This window comes from Synchiropus splendidus, chromosome 10, assembly GCF_027744825.2.
Source record: "Synchiropus splendidus isolate RoL2022-P1 chromosome 10, RoL_Sspl_1.0, whole genome shotgun sequence".
NCBI classification, from domain to species: domain Eukaryota; kingdom Metazoa; phylum Chordata; class Actinopteri; order Syngnathiformes; family Callionymidae; genus Synchiropus; species Synchiropus splendidus.
Genome location: NC_071343.1, coordinates 4,893,074 through 4,905,440, shown reverse-complemented (window position 1 = coordinate 4,905,440; position 12,367 = coordinate 4,893,074). Strand labels below are relative to the sequence as shown.

Genomic DNA, 12,367 nt, shown 5'->3' with positions numbered 1-12,367 from the left:
ATCGCGTGATATTTTCAACCTTTAAATACTAAAAAATGTTTTTCTAAATTGTTTTTGCCAAATAACGATTTAGTGACGAGTGCAGAGTCCAACTTGGTAGTAAATACTCTATTATAAAATAGACTTAGACTTTCTTTATTGTCATTGCACAAAAACATATCACTATATTATGGCAACAAAATTTCGGTCTGAGGCCTCCGGTTTCCAAAAACAAGACTATATGTCCAAAAATAAATAAATATCACATAAATAATCATCAGGAAAATGGACAAATAAACAAGTAAACAATATTGCAGCTACTGTCCAACGTTCAGCAGCCTGACAGCACCAGGAACAAAACTGTTCCTGAATCTGGTGGTTCTGCATCGGATGCTGTGCAACCGTCTGCCGGACGGCAAAATGACCTCTTGCTCATGAAGTCCAAATGATCATGACGCATTTTAGTGATATTTGAGTGTCAGTGTTGTGCATTAAACCTGTGATGATCAAAGACATGAAAAGACATTGTGTTTTGAGTCTGGTCTTCTGAAACCTCCCCATCTTTTTATGAACAAACCAATCCCGGACAGTGGTACACTTTGTGAAACAGAGAACCTGGTTTATTACCATTCGACTCCATCCACCACAGATATTACAGAGCAGATTCACAAGTATTAAGCTTTTTATACAACAGCAGCTGTTTATTTTTCCACCCTCTGCTCCCCGACCCCTCCCCAACCCCCCTTGCCTCCGACTCGGGTTTAAGATTTATTACAGGTGCACAACTGGATTTGGAGTGACGTCATCGGTCACGCCGTCACAGAAACTTTTGGTTTGTTCGTCGTTAAACAAAGCTGTAAGTAAGTAGGACGTATAACCTCCATCGACTGCAAACGCCGGCCGGGATCCTTCTCATTTCCAGACAACAGAAATGATATGACATTTGGAAGATGGGGCGGGGGGACTGTCTACTGTATAAAAATGTACAGTGGCTTTATTGACATACATTCCTTGGGTTAAAACAGCTGCAAAATAGGAGGCACACCCAGTATTGCACTTCATTAAAAGTTCTGGCTTAAACATAATCCAGAATATCAAACAAAACTGAAGTGAAGAGGAGCAACTTCATAATACAGCTAATTGGAATAGTATAATTATATACAAGATTAGATAAATCCTACTCTAATTTTCGTTCAACCAATATTCTCAACAGTCGAGATTTATTATTTATTTTTTTGTCCGTCAACCTAAGAAGCACTTGACAGCGGAGAATACTGTACAAGATTACGAAAAGATGCTTACGTACAACAATATTTTAAATGTGTGGTTAGGAAGCTGTAAATACGGCCTTCTGCTGCTTCCAGGATACAGTTTCCTTAAGCAAACCATTGTTACGACTGAGTGATCGGGAGGTGTGCAATGTCTATAGAAGCCGAGGGAACAGAACGGCCGCATGCAAACACGACACAAGTTAATCTTTATCTTTTTTTTTTTTTTTTAACTCCATCGTTCCTAGTTATACACCTTCATCTGAATCCAAAAGAACCACAGCTCATGTCAGGATCGGAGACCAGGCCTGAGGTCTCTCTCCTGGATCGGTCTCTGAGGAGGGGGGCCTTGACGAGAGCAAAGCTGGTGGCTGAGCTTCAGAATCAGCAAACATCACAGTGGACAAACTGGTTTACAGTTGGAGTCTATTGTTGTTTAGAAGGTGTGTGCATTCCTGCACACCCCGCAGCCCAGAGCAAACTCCTCCCCTGTTGGCGGATGAACCACATGCAGAGGGCACTCTGTGCCTTCCAGTTGTTTACCTTTGGGACCTAAGACAAACAGAAAAGCAAGTACATTTCAAGGTTTTCAATCCTTCAGCGTGGATTTTCACAAGCAAATATTTGTCGTGGTATGTGTTGAACAGATACTGGCTCTTGTGTGTCACCAAAAAAAAGAGGGTGCACACGAGAGAATTCACGGTGGATCTTCTTCAACTCTTGGAATCGAGGAAAGATTTGATGAGTTCAGTCACTGGATTTGTAAAGCGAAAGTCCTGATTATCACAAAGCACAATATTTTTAAGTGTTTCAAAAATGAAATGTAAATAATAAAAGACTGCAGTTTATAGCAGAAATCTGGTTATTAAAACTTCATTGATTATCCAGATATGACTCCTTTTTATCAACCAACTTCACCAGCACCTCAGATTAGGACATTAATAAACAAATCACATTCTTATTTATATTATTGTGTTGTTTAGAGTGAACACTTGGTCACCATCCACAGGCAGAATATAGATGTGCTTAGTTAGATGCTAATAAGTACTATATGACTATATATAACAGCATAACATGCCACGACAACACAAACAAAGTACTATTTTATTCACGGTGAATATGTGTTGTGTCGTGACCCTCACGTCTGTATAATGAATCAAATGTATACAAAAACTTGAGACCCTTGATCTGGTGAGGACAGTTTTAGGTAACTGACTTTGTTCAGCTCTACATGACATTATTATCAAAAACTGTCCAATGATTTTCCGGCTATTTTAAATATCACATTGTCAACATTCCACTGCAATATTTCAACTTGTCTTTCAAAGATCCTGGACTCCACATTAACCCTATGCTACCCAACCGTGAACACTGAAGGATTAAGTCCGTATTGTCACTCCGCCACTCTGAACTATCCCTTGTGACAGGAGTTGTTGTTTACCTGCTGGACAGTGAGGTAATTCCTCTTTGGGAACACTGGTCATCCTCTGGAAGTCATCGTGGCAGGCGTTACAGAAGTGTGTGGTGCCGAAGCAGAAGAAAACAGCCACAGAGCAGCAGTACCGGCACTTGTACTCCAGGAAGTCTGTGCCGTGCTTCGAACACATCTGGATGGAGGCAGAGGAGACATCATTCTGGAATCCTGTGCACGCTACTGTAGACTGCACAGTCATATTAACCTGACATTCATATTGCACCTTTTTAAGAAAACAAAACTCTGAGTTCTTTCTGACAGGCTGTTTTGAAACAAGAATTCCACCTCTCAACAGAGATTGAACATGATCTGAAGCGTACCTGAGCCCGGGAGACATCTGAGCACGCTCCACAGATCAGCTCACTGGGGTCGTAGTCGTCCCCTTGCCCTGCCTCTGCGTCGCAGCGAGCCTCGCCTCCAAAGTAGGCCTGTAAGTCACCACAAGGTCAAACCCGACTGCACAACGGTCTGAGTCACAAGCTGAGCGCTACGGTGCAGCGCGCAGGGTCAGGCAGAGCGTTACCGAGTCTCAGAGGAGTTTTCATTGAGACTGACAAAAGAAAGTATTTTGCCGTACCTTCTTGCACTTGTAGCAAACGTAGTATGCATATCTGTTCATAGCAAAGCCAGCGGGGTCGTTGTAGAATCGAGCTCCCGGCGTGGTTATTGCCTCGCTCTTGTGTAGTCCCTCGTACTCCAGCCGCATCAGGGCCTTCCTCCTGACGTCGTCGTAGAGCTCCTTAATGGGGTCCAGCAGGTCCTTGATCACTGAGTGATTGATTTTGTTCTAAGAGAGTGAAAGAGGAAGCAGGTTTTAAAAGAGGTCAATAGTGAGTGGAGCTGACATCACACGGCTCTGCAACCCTTACCTTGCAAATCGGACACGACATGAAGCCAAAAGTGATCCTGGGCCCGAGCCAGCGGTTTTCCAGAACCCGTCTCGTACATTGGAGATGGAACACGTGAGTGCAGTCGAGCTGTTGAGTAGACACATTGAATTATACCTGAGAGAAAAAGACCAGCAGCAGACCTCCAGCGCGGACTCCACTCACCTGCACAGCAGGAGCAGCCGACAGAGCCTCTGTGAAGCAGATCATGCACATGTCATCTGCGTCTTGTTTCAGACAGCCGGTGTTCTTGTCGCAGCCGTGGAGACACGGCAGGCACGTCTCCTCGTTCTTCACGCCACCACATGGATGACCACACGGATGGGTCTTGCTACACGCCAGTTTCGCGTATTCCTGAAGGTCAATCAGAAGTTGGTGTTTAAGATGACTGCGTTGTCTGTGAAGCTTCAGGAATTCAATTTCAGAGCAGTTTACCTGACAGTCCGGGTCAGAACAAACACTGCCCACTGCCGAGAGTTCAGTTCCGTTCCTTGTGCCACAGAACCTGCAGGCGTCTGAGCTGCTGGACGCTGGTTTACCTGGGAAGAAGAAAGAGAAAAAATGTCATTATAATGTTCAACTATTTTATATAAACACAATGTGTTTGTACCTGTGTGCTCTCTGAACTCCACCATGGCCTTCATGGTTTTAGAGTCGGCCAGTGCCATGAGCCAAAAGAGCTTCGTCCTCCCGCAGCCTTCATGGAGATCCACCTTGATGGCCTCCTCCTCCTCTTTAAAGACCTAGAACCCCCACATTCACAATGTTCATAAAGGCCCAATGCAATGACAAGTTGGAGTTCCAAACACAAACCTGTCTCTGGTGGGAACGCGTCCGTCGGTGAAGGTGGAGGAAGCGGTCGCAGTCGGTGCAGAGGTTTCCACACATGTTGCAGAGGATGATGGCTGCTGTCTCCCCGTCGTCATGGTTGTCACACATGGGCTGGCGGGAAAATGGAAATGAGACACAGCTACGATAGTCTAACCAGAGACAAAGACGCGGGTCTGGTGGCTCAAACTGAAACTGAGCGAACACCAATAAGTCTCACCATCTGCTTCTGCTGACCATCTTTGCCCATCCAGCGGCCTGAGGACAAGCGGTCCACATGGTCTTGGTCCAGCACACACAGGGACGCTAAAGCCAACCAAAGCTAACAGCAAAGAAAAGTCAAATCTAGACTGAAATTCTGCATTAAAAAGGTGTGAACTTGCGTACCCTTGTTGTGGCGATGCAGCGCACAGGAGACCGATGTTCTTCCTCCATTTTGGTCAGAGCAATGATGGTCTCAGCGATGGCATTCTTGGTGACTCTGGACCAGGCGTCCGAGAGGTGGCCCTGAAGAACAAGCAAAGCCGTTTTAATGGTAGGACAAGACGAAGCTGCGCCTGGAAAATTATACTGAGGACACTTACAGCAGCCATATCTTTCACCAGCTTTATGATGATCTCTGCAATTTGAGGAGGGGTGGAGCCTTTCATCCACCAGTGACTCTCTCCTCTGCGGATGTAGCTGCAGAACAACAAAAGGTTCAAGGTGGCATTCTTGTTGTTTACGATGGATTCATCTCACAAGACATCTCACCTGGAGTTGAAGATCATGGGCAGCGTCACTGTGGTGACTCCTTTGCCGGCTGCCATGCCTGTGGTGCCGGAGATGGTGGTGCCTTTGGCCTTCAGCTGCACAGTCAGCGCTTTCGCGATGCAGCCCAGGAACATGTCGAGGATGCCCAGCTTGTTCCAGTCGCCCTTCTCTGTGGAGTGGATGATGTCGCTGATGTCCGCGGGAGGCAGAGACTTGACCCCAATGATGCTGGCAAGTCGAACTGGGGTCACCTCCGGGAGGACGCGTCTGAGCAACGATGTCACCTGATGAGAGGAAACACAAGAGGACACGTGATGTTTCTCACTGTGTCTCACCAACTCTCTTTACATATAACGTCAAGACAGGTCAGTCAAAACCGTCGATGCAACAGTCGTATATTGATGATATATTGATGATCACTTTTTGGCAAAAAAAAATATGTATGATGGTAAGAGATGTGACGTTCCTCAAGGATCCATGCATGAACACCTCCTCTCATAGGTTCTTATATTTTGTTCCGCTCTGACGTTGCCTGAGTGGTGTTGAGTAGATGAGGTGTCATGAAACAGTGTCCTAATTTTCAGAGGCCACTAGATGGCGCTCTTGGTTTATAAATGATGTGAGGTTTCATTGAATAAGTTCTTCAAGTCCAGTGCCATCAGACACCAGACAGTGCCATCTGGTGCCCTCTGGAAATCAGGACACTGTTTCATGACACCTCATCTTCACTTCACTAGTTCAGTCATATGTCAGGATGAGCAAACTCTTCCTCATGTGACCTCTCACCTGTCTCTGGACTCTGGGTGACGCCGTGTGTAGAAGAGAAAATAGGTCCTGCATCAGGGTCAGCTGTTGCGCCAGGTACTGCCGACCGACGTTCGAACCGCTCAGAGCCAGGACCATCGACAGCAGCTCAAAGCAGTAAGCGTCAGACGAGGCATCATCGTCGCTGGGCTGAGAGTTGGCGTTCTCTTTGCTGGAGATGGCGTGCTCCCACTCTTCCTTCACTCTTGTTGCCTCCATGCGAATTGCCTGGACGATGTGCGCGCAAACCTGCCAGCAGACAAGAGATAACTGTTCAGACCAGGCATGACGCTTCTTTGCCGCCTAGTACTTTGGAAACATTGCATGATTTTTCGTGTCACAGTTTTTAAATATTTTCATGTAATCTTGGACTTTGTAATATCTCACCTGTTTCTGCAGGTTGGTAAGTTTGCTCCTGCTGAATATGATTCCCACCATGTGCTCCTTGAGATCAGCATCAGAGGGAACCTGTGTGCACAAACCAACAGAGCTTAAATATTGAGGGAAAAAAACATCATTAAGGTATTAACACTCAGATGCAGACCTTATCCTCTCCCTCGGGAGATGAAAGCAGGTTTTTCTCCTCTTGCTCCGGGGTGGGCTCTGCATCACCACTGATGAGCTTTCCAAAAACCTAGGAGACAAATGAGTCATCAGTTAGAACCTGCACGGGTGAAGCAAAGGTGTGTTAGTCACCACAAGTGTTCAGATGGAGAGGGTAACTTCATGTTAAACATCAACAGCACATGTGTCAAAAATTAAGGCCTGAAAGGAAAATGTGGACGGTGTCACAGGCAGAAAACCAGCGATACCTTAACATTAGCATCCAATAACTAAAAGGGAGAGTGATCCACTTCCTGTCAAAGCCTGTTAGTTCTCGACTGTTGTAGACTAAATACACATTTCAATGTGTTGTTGTTGATTTAATCATTACTTCTAAATTTTAGCATGCGTTTGACATTCTTCTGACAGTGTAATACTGTCAGAAGAAATACTGTCTTGGCTGGTGCACCTGGTGCTCCCTGCTCTATGAAGTCACAAGATCTGGTTACAGTCGAAGGTCCTACAAAGCTCCTACCCTCGTGAATGAGTAAGAGTTTCTCTGGATATAACTGTGCTAATCCAATGCAAAATCACTGGGATGGATATAAAAAAAATAGCAACAAAAATACTCATGTCTGACCAACCTGCGAGGTAATGAGTCGGAAGACACGGAGAGTTTCCGCCTCGCAGTTCTTCTGCTGAGCCATGCTGGCGGAGATCTGCCCTGGTATCTTGATGCTGTCGCCCTCTTTCCACCCCAGAACTTTCACCTGCCGCACTCGCAGCGTGTTTTCGGGGCCCTTGAGTTCTACTTTGATCACATGATGGTCCCCACCAGGAAGCTCACTTGTCACCCAGCCCATGTGCCGTGAATCGAGGTCAACCTTTGAGGAAGATCACGTACAGAACATTTAAGAACAAAGTCACCACAACATCAGTCAGTCATCTCTTACCTGTTTGATCCTGCAGAGATCTTCGATTGCTTTCCCACAGAGGAACGTCACTGATGTCACTTTGTTCTAAATGGACAACAAACATGTTAAATTCATCCACATCAGTACCCTTTCATGTCGCAGCTTCCATACCCCGATGTCCCTCGAGTTGTCCACATGAACAGACACGTTGGTAGCGTTGATTCCTTTCACACAGCTGATGGTGATGCTTTTGGTCTTGTTCTTGTCCTCGTCTCCAGACTCCCAAAAAGTCTCAGTGGAGCCATCAGTCAGACTGCCGATCATGGCGGGGCGACTGGACGTTTTGATGTCCACAACACTGGTCAAGTCCTTCAGGCATGTCACCAAACAAAGGTCCTGTAGAAGCCACAATACACATACAGTTGTCATATAAGACACTGCAACCATCAGCTAGTACACGCTCACTGTTCTAGTACCTGGCTTATTGCTTCGTAACCCGACTGAACGCTGATATTGAAACTCTCCTCACTGTCTCCGTCGTCCGACTTGGACAGGATGTTGTTGATGTGATGGAATACGTTGCTCTGGTGGAGGAACTGGTGGTCTGACTGCTTGAACTTCAGACTCCAGCACCTTTAAGATGAAGCAGCAGCCATGAAGCAGGAGGAAAACAACCAATACAGGCACTGATGTCGGCCAAATCAGCACCTGAGAGCCATCTGTTGGAGTGAGCTGCCACTAGGAAGTGACATCATCAGGTCAGAGATGGTCTGCAGGAGGCGATGGAAGGTGTGGGGCAGCGGGTGAGCCGCCTCTCCAGCAATGACGATGTCTGACAACGGATGTTCACAAACCCCGAGGTCCCGTTCCTGGAAAATAATTCACCATTCAAGTCATGTGACGTGTATAGAAAATGCATGACTGGAAGTGACAGTTCTGTCTAATCTTTACTTGTTCTATGATTTCTTTGTTTCCCTTATTCTCATCGTCCTCTTCCTCCTCGGGTTCAAAAGGCGACGGCGTCAGAGAGGCGACAAAATGCCAGAGGATGTCGTGGAGGGAGGTGGTCTGGATCACGTTGCACAGTAGCCAGTTGAAAGCCTAAGAGACACAGAGTGTTAAAGTCAAGCCATCAGCCACCATAAAACACACACAAACTCATTGCAAGATCAGCGACCAAGTCAACCTACCTCCATGGCAAAGACCCTGCAGGCGGACTTCCTGAGTGCGTGCCTCATTGCCACTTCCAGGCCTTCCAGATCATGATGCTGTATGACAAAAGCCAGAACGGGCCACTGGAAGTTCCTTTCACCCTTGCTGAGTGAGCCGTGGGCCGATATCAACCTGGACAGCTCCGGTGAGGGATGTCGCAGCAATGATGAGCCGACTTCTGTGGGCAAGTAATACATGAGACAGTTTTGAATGCAACACTTGCGTCTTGTTTTTCATGAAGTTGCACTGCTGTTTTAAAGTCAATACCAGCATCGCCACTGTGGACTCTCCGTCTGGGCACAGCTTTGACCCGGGCAGGTGAAGGTGAGTGTTGCTTGTCGTACTCCGAGGCAACGACTGAGTACGACCGCTGAAACACAGTTCGCTTTGTGGTGTCGTTGTCCGTGATGGGGCTTGTCTCCAGGCTACAAGAGATCAGATCAGATGATAAATCCACAGTTAAAAGGACAACTAGCATTTTCGGTGGGAGATATTTTACCTCGGTGGCATCGACTTCATGTTGCTCTCCGGCTCCTCAAACACACTGGGGCAAGCGTCCGGCGTGACAGAGATATACGGAGCAGGGACTGACGTGGAGCGTAGATACCTCATCTCGTCTTGGAAGAGGTTATCGTCTGGATAGCTCCCAAAGTTCTCCGTGTGTTGTCTGAAAAGTACCAAAAAAACATGATCAGACGAGTGAATAAACCAATGAAAGAAAGTTCAATCCGATGCTCACCTCGCCAGAGTCTGCAGGTAGAGGCAGCTCATCTTATTGGGGATTTCAGCCGACACCCCTTCCTTCAGGCTGGGGAGCAGATGGGAGTGCAGAGGCCTGGGAGGATGGTGGCACAGCATGCTTGGCTCTGCGGCACTGCTGAGTGACAGCAGGAACAGAGCGTTCGCCCGGATGACCTGGTGGGCTTCCATTGTTGGCAGAGCTCGCGGCGTCTTCACCTGGAGAGGCTTCTTCCTCGATTGTTTCACCTAGAGCACGAAGACGTGTGTTGACGAACTGACTTGACTGAAACAGACTCTTATAAAAATCATGATACCTTTTCTCTCGCCGCCGTCTGTTTCTCACGGAGATACTTTTCTCTGCAGCGGTCACACACCAGGTACCAGGTGCTTCCACCGATGCCACCATCTCCACAGTTTCCTGCCCATCCTCCGCAGAAGTGTCCTATACTGTTATAGCCTTGACCCCCGGCATAGCGCCCACATCCTGGCAGAAGATAAAAAATTGCCCCACATTTAATGTGTATGGTTTGATGTATCAAGGAAAACAGAAAGAAAATGAGAGGAAATGTAGGTTAGTCAGATGGTTATTCAGAACCACTAAAATACAATCATCTCATTTACTAGTAACATTTCCTGAAAGCTTCACTGGCAGTTTCCGTACCTGGGTGAGCTTGCCTCATGTGGTAGGTGACTGGATACGGATGTGACTCGCCACACAGCTCACAGATGGTGTCCTTCTCTGGTCCTCCCATGGCCAGCTGTGCCATCTCACCAAAGAGATTTCCTCTGGGCCTCACCTCGGCTTTTTCTCGTTTCTTCTTCTCCTTCTTTGTCTTTTTATTGTCCTTCTCGTGCTCCTTCTTTTTCAATATGGCACTGGATCCCGGGCTGGGGAAGATCATGTTCTGGGTAGCCGCTTTGATGGTCGCTAAGGAAATGTCCTCCCAAAAAGCGACGAGATGCTGTAAGGTCAAAGGCAAAACTGACTTGGCTCTCATGGACGGGTGAGAAGTCATCTCGTAGGAGACGGACTCTCCTTTTCCGTCCTCGCACTTCTCGGGCAGCGGAGGTTCTTTGAGCATCGACAGCACCTTGTTCTTGTTGATGCTGCCCATTTTGGAGATGTCTGGCCCGTGTGGTGCGATGTTGAACATGTTGAGCGCGGAGGAGATCTCCAAGGAGTGGCGGTTCTTCAGCTTGCTCTCCTTCTCCTCTGCACCTTGTCCCCCGAGGGAGTTCCGGATCGGTGCGTGCTCTTTGGTTAAGTCTGGGTTGAACTTGAGGAAGGAGGAGCAAGCCATTGCGTCATGAACGATCCCTTCATGCCACAAGAATGCAGCAAAAACCGCTCGTGCACACTCAGCTACAGACGGAGACATGGCCTGTTTGACAGGCTCTGTAAGTCTTTGAGTACTCTCACCCTTAAACAAAGGTCCTGACTTATCTTTCTTTGGTCGTGTGTGTCGACTGGAGGTTTTCCGGCTGACCTTTGGAGAGGATCGGCTCTCCGTTTCCTCCTTAACCGGGGCTTTGCCAATACTGAAATGCACTTTACACGAGCCTTCATCTGCATTGTTGACCTCGATGTTCTCATCATTGACCTCTTCATTGGCGAAGAGAGCTCCAGGGGTACAAACTTCTACTACCTCACTGTGAAGGTTCTCTTGGGTCACATGTGGAGAAGGAACACGATTCTCAGCGTTACTGATAACCCCTTTGTTTGGATCCTTTGGAGACAATTTTGGTTTGGGGGAGGTGGACCTTCCTCTGAGCGGCTCTGTGAGAGGAATCTTCTTCTTTCTGAGCGTGTCAGGGTCCAGGGTGTAAGAGTCAGACTTGGACCTCTCCCTCGGGGGCTCCAGGCGGGCTTTCGAGGATGGACTGACTTTTGGTGTCAGGTTCTTATCGTGGTGAGATGAAGTGGAGATCTGTGACGCTGTGCTGCAGGGGCTGGATCTTCCAGAAGAGGAGACGCCTTTCTGCTTGGGCGAGGAGGAGCGAGAGCCAGGGTTTGGGGACTCAGAGCGGTGCCCTGTGGTTCTACCATCAGCCTTTAGCGCTTGAAGAGTGTTGTGATTGGGGGAGTGAGAGCGGCTGTGAGAGTCGGACCTCAGTTTTGCAGTGTCTGAACGCAGAATCAGCGCCTCATTGGCGGAGATTGCGCCCTCGCCTGTCTTGATTCTGCCCTGCTCAGACACACGGCTTCCTCGATTCTCCTGCTTTGGCGAGCGGTTCTCCTGACGGTGTTTGGAGGCAGGAGAAATGGGCCTCGCACTCTGCATCAGGTTCCCTCTCTCACCTAAAAAGTAAAATATAAATTAATCCATAAAATAACATACTGTACTAACTTGCTGGGAAAAAAACAGAACAGAAATGTAAAGTGAAAAGATGTCGGCATCAAAAAGTGAGGTCAGTTCGTAATGAATACAGTCATGATATGAATGAATGATTATATACTATAGACTTGACAAATGAAAACTCGCTTGTATCGCTTGCAAGCCTGGTTAGCTTCTGAGTCAGAACTGAAGACATGTTTTTAAAATGCTGCTGACAGGTTAACACATAGCTTGTTTGTTGCACCATAGAGCTCTGGTGTTTCCACCCGCCCTCGCTGTACTCTGAGGGAGGAGTGCGTGCTGTGATTACCCACCCTTTCGCCTTAGAGCGAGAGCTGTGAGAGCGGTGCCATGCTCAGCCACGGACACACTGCTTTTGTGCTCACGAGAAGCAAGGCTGCGGGACGAACCGTCTACAGCGGAGAACAGCGGCAGGTGTACAAAGTAGGAATGAGATGCAAAGAGGCCATCGCGCACGGAGAGAGAGAGCACAGGAGGGCGATGTCGGGTTGAAAGACACACAGCAGAGAAAAGTCAATGATGGACATGAGGAGCAACCAAAAGAAAAGAAAAGAAATCAGAGAAGAAGATAAAATATTCTGCGAAAAAGTGAACCTAGGCTATTTCA

The 12,367-nt window shown here is 47.4% G+C and overlaps 1 protein-coding gene across 17 annotated transcripts in view; it reads right to left on the bottom strand.

Moving 5' to 3' along the window:
• Positions 1-180: 180 nt before the first annotated feature.
• Positions 181-12,367, bottom strand: part of mycbp2 (MYC binding protein 2) — a 45,253-nt gene continuing 33,066 nt past the window's right edge. For 13 of the 17 annotated variants that reach the window (XM_053876369.1, XM_053876379.1, XM_053876367.1 and 10 more), the window contains 29 exons: positions 12,054-12,152; positions 10,065-11,702; positions 9,718-9,887; positions 9,402-9,649; positions 9,162-9,329; positions 8,930-9,087; positions 8,641-8,840; positions 8,402-8,551; positions 8,159-8,319; positions 7,927-8,083; positions 7,622-7,846; positions 7,490-7,555; positions 7,181-7,420; positions 6,538-6,627; positions 6,381-6,461; positions 5,976-6,242; positions 5,190-5,473; positions 5,021-5,117; positions 4,824-4,943; positions 4,657-4,758; positions 4,422-4,550; positions 4,219-4,351; positions 4,044-4,147; positions 3,774-3,962; positions 3,591-3,698; positions 3,299-3,508; positions 3,042-3,149; positions 2,689-2,854; positions 181-1,799 (listed from right to left, as the gene is read on the bottom strand). In XM_053876369.1, coding sequence (XP_053732344.1) covers positions 1,684-1,799; positions 2,689-2,854; positions 3,042-3,149; positions 3,299-3,508; positions 3,591-3,698; positions 3,774-3,962; positions 4,044-4,147; positions 4,219-4,351; positions 4,422-4,550; positions 4,657-4,758; positions 4,824-4,943; positions 5,021-5,117; positions 5,190-5,473; positions 5,976-6,242; positions 6,381-6,461; positions 6,538-6,627; positions 7,181-7,420; positions 7,490-7,555; positions 7,622-7,846; positions 7,927-8,083; positions 8,159-8,319; positions 8,402-8,551; positions 8,641-8,840; positions 8,930-9,087; positions 9,162-9,329; positions 9,402-9,649; positions 9,718-9,887; positions 10,065-11,702; positions 12,054-12,152 — 5,984 coding nt within the window. In that variant the 3' untranslated portion in view covers positions 181-1,683. The remainder of the gene's footprint in view (positions 1,800-2,688; positions 2,855-3,041; positions 3,150-3,298; positions 3,509-3,590; positions 3,699-3,773; positions 3,963-4,043; positions 4,148-4,218; positions 4,352-4,421; positions 4,551-4,656; positions 4,759-4,823; positions 4,944-5,020; positions 5,118-5,189; positions 5,474-5,975; positions 6,243-6,380; positions 6,462-6,537; positions 6,628-7,180; positions 7,421-7,489; positions 7,556-7,621; positions 7,847-7,926; positions 8,084-8,158; positions 8,320-8,401; positions 8,552-8,640; positions 8,841-8,929; positions 9,088-9,161; positions 9,330-9,401; positions 9,650-9,717; positions 9,888-10,064; positions 11,703-12,053; positions 12,153-12,367) is intronic. The other 4 variants (XM_053876372.1, XM_053876382.1, XM_053876383.1 and 1 more) reach the window with 2 other exon arrangements.